General features: G+C 37.3%; 1 protein-coding gene across 18 annotated transcripts in view; it reads right to left on the bottom strand.

Annotated features, from left to right (window-relative positions):
- Kiaa1217 (KIAA1217 ortholog) overlaps window positions 1-20,165 on the bottom strand; it is a 728,606-nt gene that overhangs the window by 422,165 nt on the left and 286,276 nt on the right. For 4 of the 18 annotated variants that reach the window (XM_063238526.1, XM_063238528.1, XM_063238533.1 and 1 more), the window contains exon 1: window positions 5,182-5,646. The exons of 1 other annotated variant lie outside the window; for it this stretch is intronic. In XM_063238526.1, the coding sequence (XP_063094596.1) occupies window positions 5,182-5,392 (211 nt within the window). In that variant the 5' untranslated portion in view covers window positions 5,393-5,646. Of the gene's footprint in view, window positions 1-5,181; window positions 5,651-20,165 lie in introns of those variants that run through there. 13 more of the 18 variants (XM_063238523.1, XM_063238525.1, XM_063238530.1 and 10 more) reach the window with 8 other exon arrangements.

Below are 20,165 nucleotides of genomic sequence, written 5' to 3'. Positions count from 1 at the left end.
CCTATTGTTTTTGTAGAGGAGAAGGAATTTTTTCTTTGTAAAAATTTTACGATGATATACAAACTCAAGTAACTATGTGTAAACAAACATAACATCTCCTTTATTATAAAGTATATAGGAGTGTCAGATTTTATGCTGGTCTGCTGAGTCAAATTAGATGATCTTTATGTTTTTAAGCCCACTCTAAAATTTTGAGGCTATTAATCCTCTTTTCTTCAATAACTTGTGGTTCTTCAGTACAAATGCATTCAGTTTTTGATCACACTTATGAAATTTTATAGATGTCTCTACATTAAGTAAACTTTGCTGCATTAGAGAAAACTATCAATTTGTACAAAGAAAACCCCAGATTAAATTTAAGTCCTTTCATACTCCTTTTCAGACATACTGAATTTTAGCAGAATTAGGGAAGCAAGTAAAATATGGGAAAGAGAATTCTTTATGTTTCTTATTTCTCTTCTATTATTAGATAGAAAAGACAAATATAGACAAGGTTAGATGGGAAAATAAGGAAAACTCTAGAAATAAGAGATTTTTCAATATTTACAGAGTCATAGTTCACACTATATTTAGTTTGGGAAAAACGCGCAAAATACTACTAAGAGGCATTAAGTGTGGTTAGTTCTTATTTGAAAAATAACTAAACAGGCTAAAGCCATACAACTTTTAGCAAGGGGACACAGCAAAATTTATTGGCTCTTACAGATGTGTAATGCATGACTCTGGAGTGGTTGGTTTCAATAATGAACCAAAATGGTGAATTCAGTAGCTGTGAGCCTATGTCACCATTGTGTTATTGAATAAATACTGTATCTTCAACATCAGCTTTTCTCAAATATCGAGTGGTACCCATCCCAAAGGTAGTCAGATAAACAAACATACAAATCAGTACAAATACATTGTTGATTCTAGAAAACACTCAAGTAGGGCACTAGTAGTGGATAACTGCTTATTAGTATCAGCTTTTTATAGGAAAAATAGTACAAAGAGCATGCCTTTTAGATAAATTACCTATTCATAGACATAATTATGTTCCCTACTCCTTAGTGTGCAGAGGTCTACTACCATCACAGTCATTAGTAGCAACTAGCCTGAGAAGTCATGCTTTTGGTGCTCCACTTACTAATATTTTTAGTCATCAGACTCCAGGGATTTGAAAGCATTCTCATATAATATAGTTGGAAAAGAAGATGAAGGTGAGATTTACATACTAGACATAAAGAGCAGCTCCGAGGTTGCTGTTGTGGATTTGGGATAGTTTCCTTGGTGTGGCACACATGCGATACTTAAGAGTAAATTTTTACCTTCCACTGAAACCAGAGGTAAACAGAGGCGCCATTGTGCCAGATTTGATCATCCATGCGGCACGTGGGCTCTTGAAAGCACTGGACGCACATTGACTAAGTCATTAATCCTCACCAATACTTCTTCCCATAAACCACATATACTGTTCTTTAATGGTTGATGAAACTCAGTCAGGAAGGATAATTGCTTTGCTCAAGGTCACAGAGAAAGTCTTGTGTCAGAATAGAATTAGACTTGTGTGATTTTTGGCCTGCAGGCTTGTACTTGGACCACTAGGTCATGTGGGTTGGAAAAGCCTTTTCTGAACTGCACACCAAGGGCCTGTATATGTACAGTGATGTGCACAGACATGAGTGTATGCATTAACATAGTGAAGGTTCTGTATCCTTTCACTGTTTGCAGTGTTACAGTAGCATCTTCATATGATACAGTTACTAACTTTGAAATCATTCTTTCATTTGTTTTGTAAGAAAAGGAGCAACAGTGGACTTTGAGTAAAAAGGACTAGAAACATAAGTATTTTGAATTACAGAATATTTTAGGGACAAGACTAGTCAATTGCTAGGTTTGATTAATTTTATTAATTTCTTTGATGAATAGATCTTTTCTTCTCCTTTTTCTCCTCCTCTACCTCCTCCTCTTTTTTGTTTCCTCCTCCTCCTCTTTTTCTTTTTGTATGGAAAGGTGCTTTAGCACAGTGTAAAATATGCCAAGTTCAGGAGCTCTAACTGCTAGAATTAGAATTTTGGTTCTGTCTCTTCTTCCTACATGATTTTGGGGGAAATAGCTCAAATTTTTGTGCTGGCTTCTTCATCTGCAAAGTAGAGATAGTATGTATGAGACAATGTATTTATAATGTGCTTAAAGCTATACTGGTCACACAGGAAGACTCCAGCCGATGTTAGACACCATCACCACCATCATCATCATAAATATGTAAGAGAGGGAAGCTTGTTTTTCAAGCCAAAGTTGTCAGTATTTGGGTTCCCATCTAAGAATGCATGAAATCACTAGGGAGATGGTTTTAAACAAAAGTCAGGAGAATAAAGAAAGTTCAGGAAAACATGCTACATTCTTGGATATGTACTCATATGCTGATCTTAGATAAAATTGTTGGCTCACATCAGTGCACACTTCAACATCTGTCTTGCACTTGGTGGATTTCATCATGAAGAAACTTTTTCATGGGTGTTAATTAGCAGTTGTCTTATAGATTATTAATTGCCAAGTCGTTCTGTTCTAGAGGCCAAGAACCATTCATGCAGTTGAAAAGAACAACAATATCACTGATGTGTTTACACATCATAAAGCAAACGTGTCTCCTGCCCTCAAGCTGAAACATCCAAGGAGAACCACATAAAATAAAGTTCACAAAATCACTGCCTATATACAGAAAATTAGTATTTCAGTCTCAAAATAATAAGAGGAAGAAAAACTCTTTGGAAATTCAAAATGTATTGATGATTAAACTGATAGTTGTAAAATAAATTCTAGAAAATCTGACTTTAGATTTAATGTAGTCAATTCAATAGCTGACTGACTCATAGGATGTCCAAAAAAAGAGGAAGCATAGCAAATACAGAGGAACAAATTATTAAAGAATTAATAGAAAAGAATACTCTGAAGGTAGTTACTTTTCAAATTGAAAGGGCCGATTAAATATCTAGTCAAAATAAAAGAAGAAAGATCCAACAGTTTTAAATACTTCAGTAACATTTCAAAACATGGAGGATAAAAAGGAGATCTTGGAATGAGAGACAGAGAGAGAATAAGTCACCTACCAAGGAATGTGTGAATGTGTGAGCAACACAAGACTTCTTATCAATATTCATAGATCCCAAAGATAAGAAAAACCTTTATTAGTATGTGGGAAGAATTATTTTCAGTCTAAAGATCTATGCCCATTCAAAATCTCATTGAAATGTTAAAAGAGAACATGTAAAAACTCAGAAAGTTACATTCTTTTTTACTTTTCTTAGAGAGTTTCTTGGGAAAGTGTTTCAACAAAATGTAATAAAGTAAAAGGTCCCAGAAACCAGACCAGAGAGCAAAGGCAGCCTTTGTGTCTCTGTCTCTGTCTCTGTCTCTGTGTCTCTCTATCTCTGTGTCTCTCTTTCTCCAGTGCCTTGCATGGCTGCCAGGACCTCAGCCAAGCTTTCTGTCACTCAGCCACATCCCAAGCCCTACAATTTCTTGATCTCTGGACAACCAGTTCAAGTGAAAGCCTAACACAAATAGCTACAATAAAAACCAACACATATGAATGATATCTTTTCAATAATTCACCACGTTGTCAATTTCAGAAGTCTTGTGGTAGGTGGAATTCTTCCTTTGCTTCTTCTCAGTGGATTACAAAGAAAACACTACCATATTAGTTTATAATCTCTCTCCAGTTTTTTAAAAAATGTGCATCATTTATATTGATCTTGCACTTTGATAATAACCCTTGAGTTCAAGCAACTTTTAATGAATTTCCAAACCAAATGTGTTTAAAAAACTTTTTTTCACCCACAAACTTCTATTCACAGATGTTCTCCTAGGTTGCCAAAAGGGGAGAGGAGGGCTCAGCATGTTGAACAATGGTTGGATTAAGCACCTAGCTTTGGATCATTAGCATAAAAAAATCTGTTCTTCAGCTCACCTTACAAAGACAGGTATATACAGCATAAAAATGTTTGGACATTCTTCAGGTGGAGGTGGTTGACATTCAGATTCTTACACATTATCATGTCAAAGAAAGTTTGCCTTTTAAGCAGCCAAAATCCAGTCTATTTAACAACTTTAACAATATTTCCAAAGACTTTTAGTGTCTATTGTATATGTTTTTCATAAAGTATTTTTGACCCAGTGTTTGCATTAATACTTCATTGATCAAATGAGCAAAATAGTAACAATAAAACTAAGGGAAAATTAAAATTTCCCAGGCAGACATATACATATTTGAAATCACATATGGCACAAAAACATGATTTCATTGCATATTCATTTGTAATAGTTTTTTAATAGAAAAGAGGCCAAGATTAAAATTATAAAATGGAATTATCCTTTCTTATCAAATACAAAGGTCCAATAATAAGAAAAAGAATATTAAAACAATTTTTTACTTTAGTATAAAATTGCAGGACTAAATCCTATATTTTTAGTAGAGAGATCAAAATTTATTAAAATAAGTATTATAAAATATTTCTTAGTGATTTAATATGCAGCACTTGGTACAGTGAAAGACATTGCTATCATTTTCAGCTACAATTTAATTGCCCATTGTGATTATATACATTAAGTGAGAGTTAACTCTTTTTAGTTACTGTATTTCCCAATTTGGGGTCAGATAGTCAACAATATTTTTGCTAAGTGAAACATTGTAATAGTCACCTGAGAAGGCTTGTTTAAATGACGCAGGTAAGAAAGCTAGCATGGATATTTGCTATGCTTGGCAAGGAACCATATCATTAGATTTGCATTTCAGAGACAATTCATTTTTAAAAGAGACTGCACAGTAAAATTCTGTTGCTAGTTAATGATGTGGTTTTAGGGCAGTCTTCTGTTTTTAACTAGACAAACAATGAGAAACTTTGTGTAAGTACAACTAGAAAATTAAACACAACTGAGAATAAAATCTGTCATTCTGAAAGAGGTGGTGAAAACATTCCATTTTTCTTATGTCATCCCTAGTTAATGATAGAAAGTTCTATTACTTCCATCTTCTTAACCCTCAGTTATTTCAGCAGAGCACGGCAGGATTTTGGAAAATGTTTTACACACACAGACAGAAGTTTGGAAATCACGAAAGCCTGATTCTTTTAAGTTACCTGCAGTATTAGTAGGTAGGAAGTTTGCAGGCACCAGCTGACACAGGCAGCTGATGTGAAACATTACCTTTGTGTGCTGAAGACTTCCGCTGAGCTGGTGGTGCCGCCGTCTGCACCTGCTGCTGTTTGACCAAATTTCCTTCACTCCCAGTCCTCAAAATCTTTTCACTTAAGCTGATTTTTTTCTGTTTGCTGTTTAAATCATCCTTCCTGGATGACTGCAGCTTAGACATTGCATTAGCGAAGAAAGGTCTTGCCGAGCGTGAAGGTTTGGACATTTTAAAGAGTAGAAAACACGACAACAAAAAGAACCAACCCCAGAATGTTACCTGCTGGGGCAGCAAATTCTAAAAAATCCTTTGAGCTTCACTTTTCAGCCGACACAGAGTCTGAAGTGCACCAGGAGATAAAGTGCAGGAGTGCCACTTGTGTTTCTCTTAAGCAAAAGGTATCGTGCAACTGCATGGCCCATTTACTAGACCTGTAGAATGTAAATGTATGTTTCTAAGAAGCCGGTGACAGTTTTGCAATGGTACATGCTCCAACTCAGAAACCGGCAGGCTCTGGAATGTCAAATCTGTACACACACACACACACACACACACACACACACACACACACACAGCTCCCTAACACACAGACCAGACACTGGACATCTATTATCGGAAAATGAATGCACATATACCCCACCCATTCAGGTACTACACGTGAAAATGAGCCAGATGTGTGACTTATATAACTAGGGAGCAAATACCAGATTCCGTTTCTAGGCACTGGTTCAAGCAAATATTTCCCTGCTGTAGCACATTCTTATATTCTAAGAGCTGATCGTGGAGCAAATTCCCATTGTCATAATTACTTTTCCTGCTGTTTACAGAATACATACAGCACAATGGCAAATAAAGAAAACAGAAGAATGTAACTTCCGTGCTTTTTTAGGCTGCTATAGGATACTGAATAACTGGTGGGGAGGGCCACTGTGTGTCTGCATAAGCTGGTGTGGGGTGTGAGATGTGCTAGAGTGTGCATATGTATGCATGTGTAGGGGGAGAGAGAGAGAAAGAGAGAGACTGGGAATATGGATTACTTTACATTTTAAAGAGCCTGTAGTTTAATGAATAAATGACTACTTGCAATTACGATGCTTTCTGAAAGACTCACAGTAATGATGCAAAAATCAAGTGTGTTGAAGAGGTCCAAGTTTTCTAGGCTGCAAACATCCGTGCCACTATTTGAGCACGTAGCCCATGCCAGAAGCTTACAAGCTTTCCCCACTAATAGTGCTTTTTTTTTTTTTTTTTTTTTTGGCTTTTCCCTTTTTTACCGGTACCAGGGATCGAACTCATGACTGCCTGCTTGCAAGGCAGGCGCTTATGCTGCTGAGCTAAATCCCCAGCCCCTAAGCTTTCCCCACTAAGGTAACCAGTTTTCCTCTTAGTTTCCCATGTCAGTGATTTTTATCACTTGTGGTTAAGCTGTTTTCGACCTCTATTATTCTGAGTTCCCTTAGGGGGCGTCTACACAAACTGTATGAACTATAAAATAGTGCTGGAAATTTGTGATCATATAACTTCACTCCTGGTGTAAATACCATGATAAGCACATAGCTACTTATCACTTTATCAGATGCAGAATTATGTGCTAGGAAGAGTATCAGTGCTGTGATCAATTGGGAAGCCTCAAAATGTGTAACCTCAAAATGTGGGCCTACTCTGAGAAGTTATCATTTCCAATTTTTCATTAGTAAAATTGGGATAATAATTTTGGCTTTATAGGATTGCCGTGGAGAGAAACTGTAGCACTCAATATATAAATTTCTTTATGCTGTATTTCCAAAACTTCACAGTTTTAATGATACTTAATAAGTCTAACATTGTCTTTAAAAAAATACCAGAGTTACAAGTTTGGGCTGGAGATACAGTTCAATGATGGAGCCCTTGCCTAGCATGTGGGAGGCCCTGGGTCTGATCTCCAGAACTGAAAAACAAAGAGGAATCTGTGTAGAGTTACAAGCTGAAATCCTGACTCAGATCAGATTGTCCACAGTGGAATCACAAACATGATCTCAGAACTATAAAACTGGGAAAAATAATGTGTGTAAGCCTGTAATATTTTGAGGAAAGTACCCTTTGTAATGAGCCACTACATCAGCAAATACTTCTGTATCATAAAACCCAACCCATTAAACAGTGAGGCATAAAATTTAAGTGACCCCTTTACTCTTAATAATTCTGTCCAAATAATACAGTACAACTTTAATGTCTGCCTGAAAACCATGTTTCTTAGGCTTCTTCTTTTCTCATATCACACTAACAGTCAGCATTCTTCTCAGGATGGAGTATATCAAGAAACTAATTGGCCACTTCATGGACAGCCAAGTGTACAACATCATAGGGTCAGCAATAACCGCTCACAAGCCAAGTGACCTCCCTAAATGCAAGCTCACAGTCTAGACTCCTGCCTCTTAATGATGACCCCTTGTGACAAAGCTTGATCCCTATGTGTGCAAATCACAAGGCACTGAGGGCCTATGCTACCTTCCACTGGACCTCAGCATGGGAAGCCCGCTGGAAGGAACAGTGCCAGGAAAGAAATGTGACAGCATCCTGATGCCATTTGAAACAGGTGGTTTACTCATCTGACGTGGAGAGAGGCATTTCAGAGGGATCAAATCATGTCTCCTAGCACATTTTTCCTTCCCTGGGAAAGGCCAATATAATTAGATCTATTTTATAAAGATGAGGTGGAAAAATCAAAGTAATTATATTAAAATGGTTACTTGTAGAGCTGGAAAGTGTATTAAGATTTTTCTAGAGAAAGAGAACCCATACGCGATGTTGATATAATACATGGATGGATGGATAAATAGAGAGAGAGACCTATAAACATATAACATATCCACACATATTTGTGCAGAATGTATGTGTATGCACATGAACATATATAAATCTCTCCACAGGATATGGAGATATATAAATATGGACTGGATGCCTGGACATCTGAGGTGGGAGTTGTCAGGTTGCTGTCTTTAGGCTGTGTGGTTTTTCCAGATCTGAGAAAGGACTGAATCACCTGGAAAACATCTGAAAAAGAACATCTCTGGGCTTGTCTGGCCCAATGAATAAAATTTCTGGGCACAGCCCACAAGGGGTTGCCAGAAAGTGACAGAAGCCATTCTCAGGCGGCTTTCATGCTGGTGGGCTGTGGGAGCTGCTCTGGGCTGGTCTTTTGCAATGGGCCCTTGCTAGAAGCTCCCAGATTAGATTCTCTTGGCTACCCCGGGGGTGGGGGCAGGTCATCTTTAGGGCCACTTGCTTCTTTGCAATTCTATTCTATAGAAACTGTGACAGTTTCTCCCTGCCTGAGAACACTAGACCCACATCACCTCGTCAGGTTCTCTGACCATGCTCAGTTTGAGCCATAATACTTCAGATAAATGTATTTCTCTGCCACTCAAGACACAGACTTTGCCTGTCTGCACCAAAATTTACGCATCTATTTAAATAAGGCTGGTTCACCTACAGGGTCAGTACTTAAAAGCCCTGGAAAGACATCACACAGCTCAGTATTCTTCCTCCCAACTCACTGCAAGTTTCCTGAGATGCTTTGTCACTCAGTGAATATCAAACCAAGGCATGGGAAAGTCAGAGCACAGGGTCTTTGGTGATTGTGCACAGTATATTTTCAGTTCAAACCAAGTAAAGAATAGGAAGTTGACACAGGCGCATTTGATTGGTTACACAGCCCTTAAACCTGCCCCTATCCCCCAGACCTTTTACAAAAACAGAAAGTGGAAACAAGTAGGAGATTTTATTCACTTTTTCTTAACCCTTACCTCATTCCTAAAAATCTATCTGACTCCACTATCAACATACATGCTTGATTATGTTAAACTGTGTGAAGGTAAATAAGAAACAAATGATAACAGAGACAAAGAGAAAAGAGATTTGGCTCTGATCTTAGCATTGAGGCAAAAACACAAGAAGGAGAGGCTATGGTATGCTACTTTATCATCAGTTTGTCTCTAATGCAAGAAAGATTCCATTGGGTCATAAAGACCCTGTTTGAATTGTGAGTGATATCAGAGCAAAAACAGGTACCCCAGAACAAGCCCCACCTCATCCTAGGAAGCAGCACACCTAAAACTTATTCCTAGCATACTGTTTTAATCAGTGATGGACAATTTAGCCCCCCTGGTCAACAGGCATCTGGCCCAACTACTCTGGGTCTTAATGATTCCAGCTAAGATTATTCTCAGGCAATTAATTTTGGATTCAAGATGACTAAGTTTTCAGGCTTTATTCCTGCCTGTGGCCCCTTTGGTTGGTATCTTCCAACAATGATCTAATCTCAGCATGATCTGGCCAATGCAGGACCTTGATACTGGCTTTTTTTCTTCAAGACTCTGTCTCAAGTCTCCTGCATATGACAGTGACAATTCTGTACTCTAGCACTCTCTCTCTCTGGATTCTCTGAGTCTCTCAATCTCATTGTCAGTATCTCTGGTGTTGGCCTGGTCATCTGTGACATGCTCAGAAAGATGTGGCCAGAAAGTTTTTCTATGTTAAACTCAGACACCGTTTTTTCCAGCATGAGAACATCTTACTGAACTATGCTAACGGTTAACACTATTTAATTTTTCATCGTACTTGTGTTCTCTCTCAAATATATTTAATTTTATAACCTCATGCCTCTAGAACACATCCTTGCCTTCCTGGAAATCTTCATTCTGTTGATGTTATTCCTTGTCAGGGAGATATGATAATTTAGAGAATATGAGATGTGAGTAAATAGCTAATTCTTCCTGTGAACTCCTCTTAGCCTCTGACCTTCTGGTCTAGCTCTTAGAATCTGACTTTGCAGCCACTTAATAAGCAGCCCTGGCTTAGGGATGAAACTTGGCTCCCCTAGTACAGCAAGGGCCTGCTGGTGCACTGCTCCCCAGGGGTGGTTCAAGGTCACATCCTGCAGGGACCCTGTGCTTGCTGGTCTTCACACAGGTTCTAGAACATCCTGTAAACAGTTCTACCCATTCATCTGCAGCTTCTGCCTCTCATCAGGATCTGACACCAGTATCTGCCCACTCGTAATGGGGATTTGGTCCATAGCTGGAGTCTTGGCTTTCAAAATCTCCTTTTTCTCCTGGTTCAGCCAGTACTTGCTCAGAGGTTTTCCATACGTCTCTGAGTCTATTCTGTTTTCCAAATCCCAAAGGCATCAGCTGACTCTGATTTTTGGTGTTACACATAGTCTCCACACCTAAGCAGTTCTTTCATGGAGTTAACCTAAATTCCTCCTATGTATATTTTCTCTCTTTCTTAACAGAAATTGGAATCATTTATAAGGAACCCTGTCTCTTATTTCTTTAAGGTCCATAAAAAGAACTTTACAGAATGAAGCTCCTGCATACTGCCTACCTGGGGTTTTCCATATGACCCTGTGACAAGAACCAAACCTGGCCACTGTCACAGACAGTCACGCCTTAACTCAGTCATTCTACTAAAGCCAGAGTGCTGATATATGCTCAGTGCTCCAGTATCTTGTTGCTGCATTATCAAGTGGAAATTTCTCATCTGCAGGAGGTCCACTGAATGAGAACTGGTAGGTGACAATTCACACCCAACTGCAAAGACATCAGGTACTGCAAGACAAATCAAGATACCCCTTCTTTTCCATTGGGATAAAAATGCTATAGGCTGTGGCAGGGTCTTGGCTCCTTCACTCCCTGTTAGTAGTGATCATTAATAACAACCACTAACATGAACTGCATGTTTATATACTCAGCATTGTCCTAAGTCATTTATCCCTATCAATAACCTAAGAGGTAGACACTATTAAAAGTTGCACTTCACAGTTGAGAAAGCTAAGGCACTCAAAAGCCTAGAAACTCAGCCAAAAATTCTCAGATAATAAATCCTAGAGCTGGGGTTTGAACTCAGTCAATCTGGCCCCCAAATCTGCCTTCTTCTAAGTCAAAAAGTCTGGCTGTGATCCATATCACACACTGACTATAAACATCCAGTGACTATTTAGTCACAGTGGTGACCTGGGAAAAGTGCCTGTCCCCTCTGGGATGTTGTCCACCATTCCTCAAAAGGCACTGCACCCTGGAGTTGCAAGCACTCCCAGAGCGGAAGTACTGGGAGCTCAGTGCCATGGGAATGCAGCTGCTCCACTCTGGAAGAACAACATCCTGGGCTGAGAGGCAGATGGGGAACAGCAGTGTGAAGGGGAAGCGCAAGCCAGCTTCCTGCGTGGCGCCAACAAGCTCAAGCCCCAGGAAAGGTCAGCAAGACAGCACACGCGGCCATGCTTCCCTGGGGACTCAGGGCCAAGCATCCATGTCTGCCTCTGTTCCTACTTTCTGACCAGATGGCAAGAGAAGCAGCTTGGCCAGATCTGTCTGACTTCTGTTCTTACCCGATCTCAACTTGTCATAAAACCTCAGAGAATTCATTTCTATTCTCAGGGCCAAATCTACTGTGAGCAAGGTGCCATAGCATCTGCCTTAGCACTGCTTCAACATTTAGGTGAGAGAGTGAAAAGGAAAACACTTCGATGATCGCACAATAACACTTGGGTTAAATGTTGTTTGTTTATTTATTTAGTGGTGCTAGGGAGACGTCTTTTGCGTTAAGCTATACCTCCTATCCTTTTTTATTTTTCATTTTGAGACAGGGTCTCACCACGTTGCCAGGTCAGCCAAGGCTGGGCTTCAACTTGCTATCCTTTTGTCCTACACTCCTAGACAGCTGGGACCACAGGTGTGCACCACCATACCTGACTAAATAGAGGTTATGGGTTTTTTTTTTTTTTTTGGCTGGGGATCGAACTCATGACTGTGTACTTGCAAGGCAGGCACTTACGCTGCTGAGCTAAATCCCCAGCCCGAGGTTATGATTTTAATAATTATAACAGTACCAATTTCCTATTTGGGCCTGGATTAATACTTGTTTTTACATTTTTGTTTGTCTAAAGACCAGCTTGCTATCTTAATACAATGCTCAATAAACTGTTCTGTAAAGGGTCCATTAATATTTTCAGCTTTGGCTGTGATCTCTTTTTAACTATTCAACTTTGTCACTGGAATATGAAAACAACCACAGACAAAATGTGAATGAATGTGCAAGACTGTGTTTCAATAAAACTTTATTTACAAAAACACAGAGTTGGATAGATTCATCTGTCCTTTAATGAGTCCTACCCCATACAGCAGTCTGTTAAAACTATTCATGAATGATAATATTCTAACACCTGTCTCCTTGACCAATACGAATTCCTTGATTCACTTTTTGACTGGATAGTTGGAATTCTTTGTTCTGGTTTCAAACCTTAGAATGAGTAATTTCTCAAATTTATCTCATCTTGATTTTGGATATGATATCACACAGCAATTTAAGACTTATGGTGGTCTCTACCAACAGTGATTCTAACCTAATTACAAAATATATTGGGGATTGGGGTATGACTACCTCTTTGACTACCTGGCTTATATCATTTTACACTAATAGTTAATGTGCGTAGGTTATAAAGAATAGGGAGATAGGACTGGAGAACTTGGATAGCTGAATCTCAGGTCTGAGCTTATCTTATAAAATTTTTCATGACTCCTAGATTCAAGACAAATGCTTGTAACTTCAGATTCATCAATTTCCTAGTTAAATGCTTCAGAAAGTTCTTGATTTAACCATTCTTATTTCTAAGAATCCTTTAAAAAAGCACTTTTAATGGCTTCAATAAAAGTTGCTTTATACCATGATGTCACCCATCTGTGCTTCTATATTGTAAGATTCTTAAAATGATTTCAGGCATGCTTCATTATGTTACAAAGTTGTCAGTGCCAGAGGGATTTTTTTAGCTTTTATTGCAAAACACTCCCATACATAGAAGGCTGAACAACTTATCTGAACCAACAAGTAGAGATGGAAGCGGTTCGAAAAGTTGTACAAAAATGTGTTAGACAGCCAGGTTGTGATGGAGGCTGGAATTCTGTAGTCACAGACAGTTTTCCAAATGCCATTTTAAGAATCATCTTGGCTTTATGTGAAAGTTAAAATTCCATAACTCAGAATGGAATCCTAAAGATGAGCTGTTTCTTATTAGGCTCATCTCCAGTGGTATTCTTGAAAGTATAATTTAAAATATAACCACCTTAAAACACTGGATAACTGAAGTTATTCTTTTTTAAGGTGAGACCCAGTTTGTTTTTTTTTTTTTTGGTAGCGGGGATTGAACTCATGACTTTGCGCTTGCCAGGCTGGTGCTTCTTAATCCATTCTTATTACTTACTAGTAATTCTGTACTCAAAGTTTTAAATACAGTATTTGTGATTCTACTTAATGAATATGAACATTTACTCACTCTAAAATGCAAATGTAGCGGTGGTGATCAAATTCTCCTTTTTTGGGGGTCATTAGAAAAAATACTCAATATTCACAACTTAAAGGAGTCTATTTGGCTCATAGTTTCAGTGAATTCAGTCCGTGGTTGGCTGATTCCAAGGCAGAAAGGACAAGATTGAGGAGCATATGGAAGGACAATTTCCATGGCAGCCACAAAAACAAACCCTTTAGGTCATACCCCTGTTGATCTGTCCCCTCTGACCAAACCTCACTTCCAAGCCCATGAGACTTTGGGGGAAGGGTCATTTAACAGCTAATTTGTAACAGCAACACTACCGTGACTATTTGGTAAATGAACAAACAATTTTTCACTGTAACTTTAAACGGATATTGGGGATTCAGTTACATAATTTTAGATTATCTTGCTTCTTTTTTATTACAAAGTACCTAACATATTAAATATTTTAGGTTAATAAGATCCAGATCTTAAGAAAAAAAGAAAGAAGAGGTTATTTATAACTTTCAAGCACTTGAGACATATGGAATGACATTTAGTTTAACACACACCTGCTACTTTTCTGAGAAATCTATAGTAATCTTTTCTACTTTCCTTAAGTTATAAGCTGCTCTAATTTAATGGTGGCAAAGTGTGTGATAAATCATGAGATGAAAGAAAAAAAATTGAGAAAAACTAAGAATGTGCTAAGCTTCTGAGGAAATTCCCTATGTTTAATTAACTTTTGATGAAGCAGAGTAAAGGGAAAGTCTATCCATTAGCCATTGTGAAAATCATGTGATCTTTCAACAAGGTCAGCACAAAGTTTTTAAAAATGTGTTTGAAGATTACAATTACCCTTTTCCCCCTATTTCAAAGCACATACACTTTATACCTAAGTACAACCTCACACAAAGGGTAGGTTTAGCAAAGGGCTCTTTTTTTTTTTTTTTTTTTTTTTTTTGGCAAATGGGATTGCATAGCTTCAAATGTATCCAAGGTCTGTGGAAAGGTGTTCACCATCATCAACGATCAGGGAACTACAACTTGAAATCAATGAGCGATCATCTCACCCTTCCTAGAACAGATAGCATGGAAAGCACAAAAAACAAAACAACAGAAACTACAAATGTTGGCGAGGATGTGGAAAACCAGAGCCCTGTGGGCCATTGGTAGGGATATAAATGGTGCAAATACTATGAAAAAATAGTATGACTCCTCAAAGAATTAGACATACAATTACGATATGTGCATCAGCTCCAATTTTTAGTCCATATACCGAAGAATGAGAGCAGATATTTCTACAAGTATCTTCATAATAACAACACTGACAACATTCAAAATGTGGATGTATCTATCCCACATGTGTCTAGACAAATGAATAAATAAAATGTGTCTTCTATACCTAATGGAATATTATTCAGCCTTTGGAAATTATAGTTGGATTCATGCTACAACATAGATGAACTGTGAGGGCATCATGTTAAGTAATTCAGTCACCAGACAACAAATTTTCCATATGTGCAAGATAACTAGAGTGATCAGATTCACAGAGGAAGAACGCAGAATGGTAGCTGACGGGGGTTGGGAGTACGAAATGAGGAGCTGCAGTTTAAACTGAGGAAGATGAGAACATTCTGGAGATGGAGGTGGTGTTGGCTGCAGCATGTGAAGTGCTGCATGCTTTGGAAATGTACATTTAAAAGTGGTTAAAATCAGGCAGGGGATATAGCTCAGTGGCATAAGCCCGAGCCTGGCAAGTGCAAGGTCCTGAGTTTGATTCCCAGTATCAAAAAAATACAAACCAAACCAAACCAAGACAAAAAGATTAAAGTGTTAAATTTTATATTGTAGATTTTATCAAAATAGTAATTATTTGAATTTAGATTTGTATGAGTTGCTACACTAATTTCTCATGAAATCTAGGGCTACACATGGGTCCAGTTTCCCTCTATCCAGCTCTTAGACAAAGCCATGCCTGCATGCAAGCCCAGTCTCACAAGGCAGATTTGAGAGACCGGCCAGAAGCTCCACTTCAAGAGGAGAGGCATGCTTTTCTCCAAGGCCTCACCAGAGCTGCCACACAGATTTGGTATGTTCCCCTCCTTTCTCACCCTGCCGCGCGGCACACGAAAGATGACCTTAAACAGAGGAGTTTGGTTTATTTTGCGCAAGAATATTTCTTTCTCTCCCCTACATTAGCAAAGACAAATGCATGCTACCATTCTGGCAGCCACAGTCAAACTGGACACTGAATGGAGCCAGAAGGATTTTGGGGGGTTGGAAAACTAGGGATTAAATCCGGGGTCCTGCATAGGCTAAGCATGTGCTTAGCCACTGAACAACACTCCTAGAAATATATTTAAGTTTGTCTGCTGGCCCCTTGGTTCCCTAGCCCTGCCCTTGCATTTTCCCTGGAGACTTCTTTCTTGAAAGAGCAAATCCTATTTAAAAAAAAGGAGGATTCCCCAATGTCTCAGAATCCTCGCCAGAAAATCCACAGGCCCCAGCTTTCCCAAATTTTCCTTGAATTTCCCAAATTTTCCTTAAACTTGAGTGTTTCATTTTCTTACAGGAGGAACTAAAGATCCACTGAATTCTCGAGACATTTTTTTTTATGAAGAAATAGCAGCTCACATCACTCCCCAAATACTCTTTCGAGTGACTGAGAGGAAGAACAAATCCAGTGATTTCAAGAAATGTTACAGACTTCCTATCCTTGCTTGTTCACAAACAAGGCAATGCACATATTTATATAAAGAAACAGGAACATCACATGTCATGAGGAGAGGTCTGTATTTCCCCTTTAGACATTCGTAATTGACTAAATCAGATCAGGCCCTACCAAACTTGAATAGCCAGTCTAAGGGACAATGACTTAGGTGATTACATTCTTTCCTTCCTTAAACAGATTCATAGATAAAGTGCTTTTCTTTTATGCACAACTAAGACAAGGAAGAAACACAAATTTATTTTCCATTATATTTCAATGTCATTTCATAGCCTTCGGCTGCTTTCTTTCTGTTTTCTGGACATCTCTTTTTATGACCTCGGGAGATCCCTCATTCTAATGCACTGGAAGCCTGCTTGCTAGAAAGAATCTTCATGAGGTATTTATAACTTAGAGTATTTTTTAGGTGAAAGCAAAAATTTATTTCATAGTGTTAAATTTTCAAATATCAAATAGAACATTTATGGCAACATAAAACTATTGACATACTACAAATAACAATCATGTAGATTTTATACTCTGCAGATAATTAAAAAATTGTTTTGAAGTGCAGGAAATATACAGAAGCTAAACGTTAAAATGCAAAGATGAAAACAATACAAATGACATAAGTTGTATTTATGTTCTATGCTGTGCATTAGAAACAATACATTAGAAGTACGAGGTCTTGAGTCTGATTCCAGTACCAAAAAGAAAAAAGAAACAAGCATTATTTTTAGAGTATTTGAAGTCCTTTTAAGTGATCTTCATGTGACAATATTCCTAGATTTAATTTTAATAGTTTTCTTAACTTTCTGCAAAGTTTTACAAATGTGTGTTTTAGTTTTGCTTTTTAGCAAACTTTATATAAATGTCATCCAATGAAGAGTTATGTGTATTCTTCTGTGACATGCTTTTAGGCTCAGCATTATGGTTTTTTTTTGAGATTCGTATATGTATATAACTGACATACTGTAATTCATTCAGTTTTCACTTTGTATATTTGAAGCATCAATATATTACACGAATATATTACAATGAATGAATATATTCCATTCTGTGCTTGAGGAACATTTGGTTCATTTCAAATGTAGGGAAAGAGCCTGTGCTCATTTTTTTCAAATGGATCACAGTCTTACCACTCTATAAATAATCTTTCTCACAGACTTAAAATGTTAGCTTTGTCGTATATTAGTTTCCATTATTGTCCAAATCTTTTCTGGGTTCTCAAATATGTTTTGCTTATCTGTGTCTCCACTCCTGACCTGTGCTGCCTTGTCTTAAAGATTACAGATAAATAATAATAAATATAGCTAACACAAGTTGACATTTATGATATGTCAGCATCTTTTACATGCACTTTTCACATGTTAACTCACTTATTCTACATCTTGCTATATAAAATGGGCACTATTATTGGGATGGAGAATCTGAACTGACTGGAGCTCAGATTGTACTAGGTTGTCAGTAGCTAGACAGTAATATCAAATGAGACAGGCTATCCACAGAGATTTTGCTATTAGATAGTACACAAACCATGCACATAAACCATGATATCTGGGTGGGAGCTAAGTCCTATTTACAGGAGTGTGTTGAGTTACTCTCTTGTTTTTACATACAATTTTCACAATTTCTTAAATTTCATACAAAATGAAAACTCTCACAATTGTGTTGATATTTCATGAATAAATGGAGACTACTGAGCTTTCTTATCCATTAAATGCTATTTTTCTTCTATTTTAGTATTACATAGTGTTTTTATATTTTATAATATCCTACAAATGGTACATCTCTTATCAGATATATTCCTAGGTATCTTGTTTTGTTTCTTCTACAGGAAATGGCATAATTTTAAGGCTGCATTTTATGTCTGTTGCTGTAGGAGGAAACATTATTGACTTCAAATAGTTCCTGATCTGCTTCTGGCAATGGAGTAGAAGGGACCAGATTTACCCTTCCTCTTTAAATACCCAGGGAAAAAGACTAAATACATGAGAGAGTGGCTTTCAGACATTGCGTAATCCAGAGCCCCACCATGATTGCTGAGATTGTAAAAGCAAATGTGAGAAGTCCAACGACATTTCCAGGGAACTGCCTGGAGGGAAGTTCCCAGTCTGGAGCAGAGAAAGGAGACCCAAGCAGAGCTCAGCAGCCTCCCGGATGTTGAGGGGACAGAATTCACAGTTCAGAGGGGCAAAGATATAACATGCAGAGCAGAACATCAGCTACAGGTGCTACACAAAGCTGTAGGTCACAGAAAACAGACTTAGACATCAGTAACACTAAAATATTTGAAAAAATTGCCAAATATTTAGAAGTTAAACAACAAACAGATAGATAATCCATGGGCAAAGGAGAAACAAAATCTTTAAGTACTCTGAGTTGAATGAAATGGATATATATTATACAAACCTGAAGTGATTTTGCTAAAACATGCTTAAAAGGAAAATATTTAGGCTTACATTGTGTGTATCTTAGAAAATACTGAAGTCTTAAATCAGCGATACAAAATTCTTTATTGAAAAAAATTAATCTAAAATAAGCACAAAATAAATTAAGAGCAGAAATCAATGAACTAGATAAGAAAAGAAAGCAAAAGAAAAAAAATCAGTGGAACCAAAAGTTAGTTCCACGAAAGAATCAAAATGTGTGAAGAAGGGACAATCTCACAGATGACAAATATTGGCAGCAAAAGAAGTTAGCACCCCAAGAAAGAACCATTCTGCACAGCTTTATATTAATAAATTAAACAACTGAGATGAAATATAAAATATTATTATAAAGACATAAACATCAGAGCTCACTTAAGAAGGTGTAGGTCATTTTCCTTATCTATAAAATGAATTCACTGATTAAAAAGTTTATCCAAATGAAAACTCTAGGCTAAGATGGCTTCATTAGTGATTTTCTCTAAATGTTTAAGATACAGTCCAAATCCTACCCATATTCTTCCAGAAAACAGAAGCAGCGAGAACACTCTAACTCATCCTATGAAGTCAGAATTAGCATTAAAAAAAAAAAGAAGAAATTTTGTCACTTGAGGGTGGACATGTTGTTAAGTACAATAAACCAGATACAGAAGCACAAATATCATGTGGCCTCACTCATCAGCGCAAGCTACAAGCATTAAATTCACCAGAGCAGAAAGCAGAACAGCACTGATTCTCCTATCTCAGCATCCGCGTCTCGGGACTATGGGCACATACCCCATGCCCGTATATTATATGTTCTTATAAAGAACTAGGTAACAGGAGTTTGAAACTTCCCAACACAAAAAAATGAGAAATGTTTAAGGAGATCCAAATGATGATTATCCAGTTTTGACAATTATACATTGTGTATATATATCACATTTTTACAGGACGCTCTGTTAATATGTACAATTATAGTTTTAAATGATAGAAAAATATTGGTTTCAATGGTATTAAAGTAAAAACATTTGATCCAATTCAACTTTTATCCATATTAAAAATTCTCATTAAATCAGGAATAAAATAGAAATTCTTCATTATGATACAAAAACGCTGATTAATATAAAATAAAAAACAGATTTACATCTTGATGGCAAAAGACTGCTTTCAGGTGTGGAGAAATACAAGATATTTGTTCCTAATATTTCTATTTGCTATTCAGAATTTTACTAATACTTTCAGTCTGTATAATAATTAAAACAAGAAAAGAAATTAAATGTATTCAGATTATAAAAGAAAAGGTAAAATTGTATTTATTCATAAATAGACATTGTCCATGTAGGAAAAACTAAGAATTTGCCATAAAGCAACTAGAACTGATTACTAATAAAGAATTACAAATTCACAGGAGGTGAGGTCCATATACGAAATTAATTGTGTTTCTATATTTTACCAAAGAATAACTGAAAATGAAAACCCCAAATTTTCATTCATAGTAGAATTTAAGGATGTGAAATACTCAGAAGTAAATGTAACAACAGATTCGCAAGTCTTACACACCACAAACTTCAAAACGGTGCTAAGGCATCTCGG

This window comes from Cavia porcellus, unplaced genomic scaffold, assembly GCF_034190915.1.
Source record: "Cavia porcellus strain 051 isolate PalLab524CR breed Dunkin Hartley unplaced genomic scaffold, mCavPor4.1 scaffold_27, whole genome shotgun sequence".
NCBI classification, from domain to species: Eukaryota; Metazoa; Chordata; class Mammalia; order Rodentia; family Caviidae; genus Cavia; species Cavia porcellus.
Note: the sequence above shows the minus strand (reverse complement) of the source record. Positions and strands in the feature narration are given on the sequence as shown.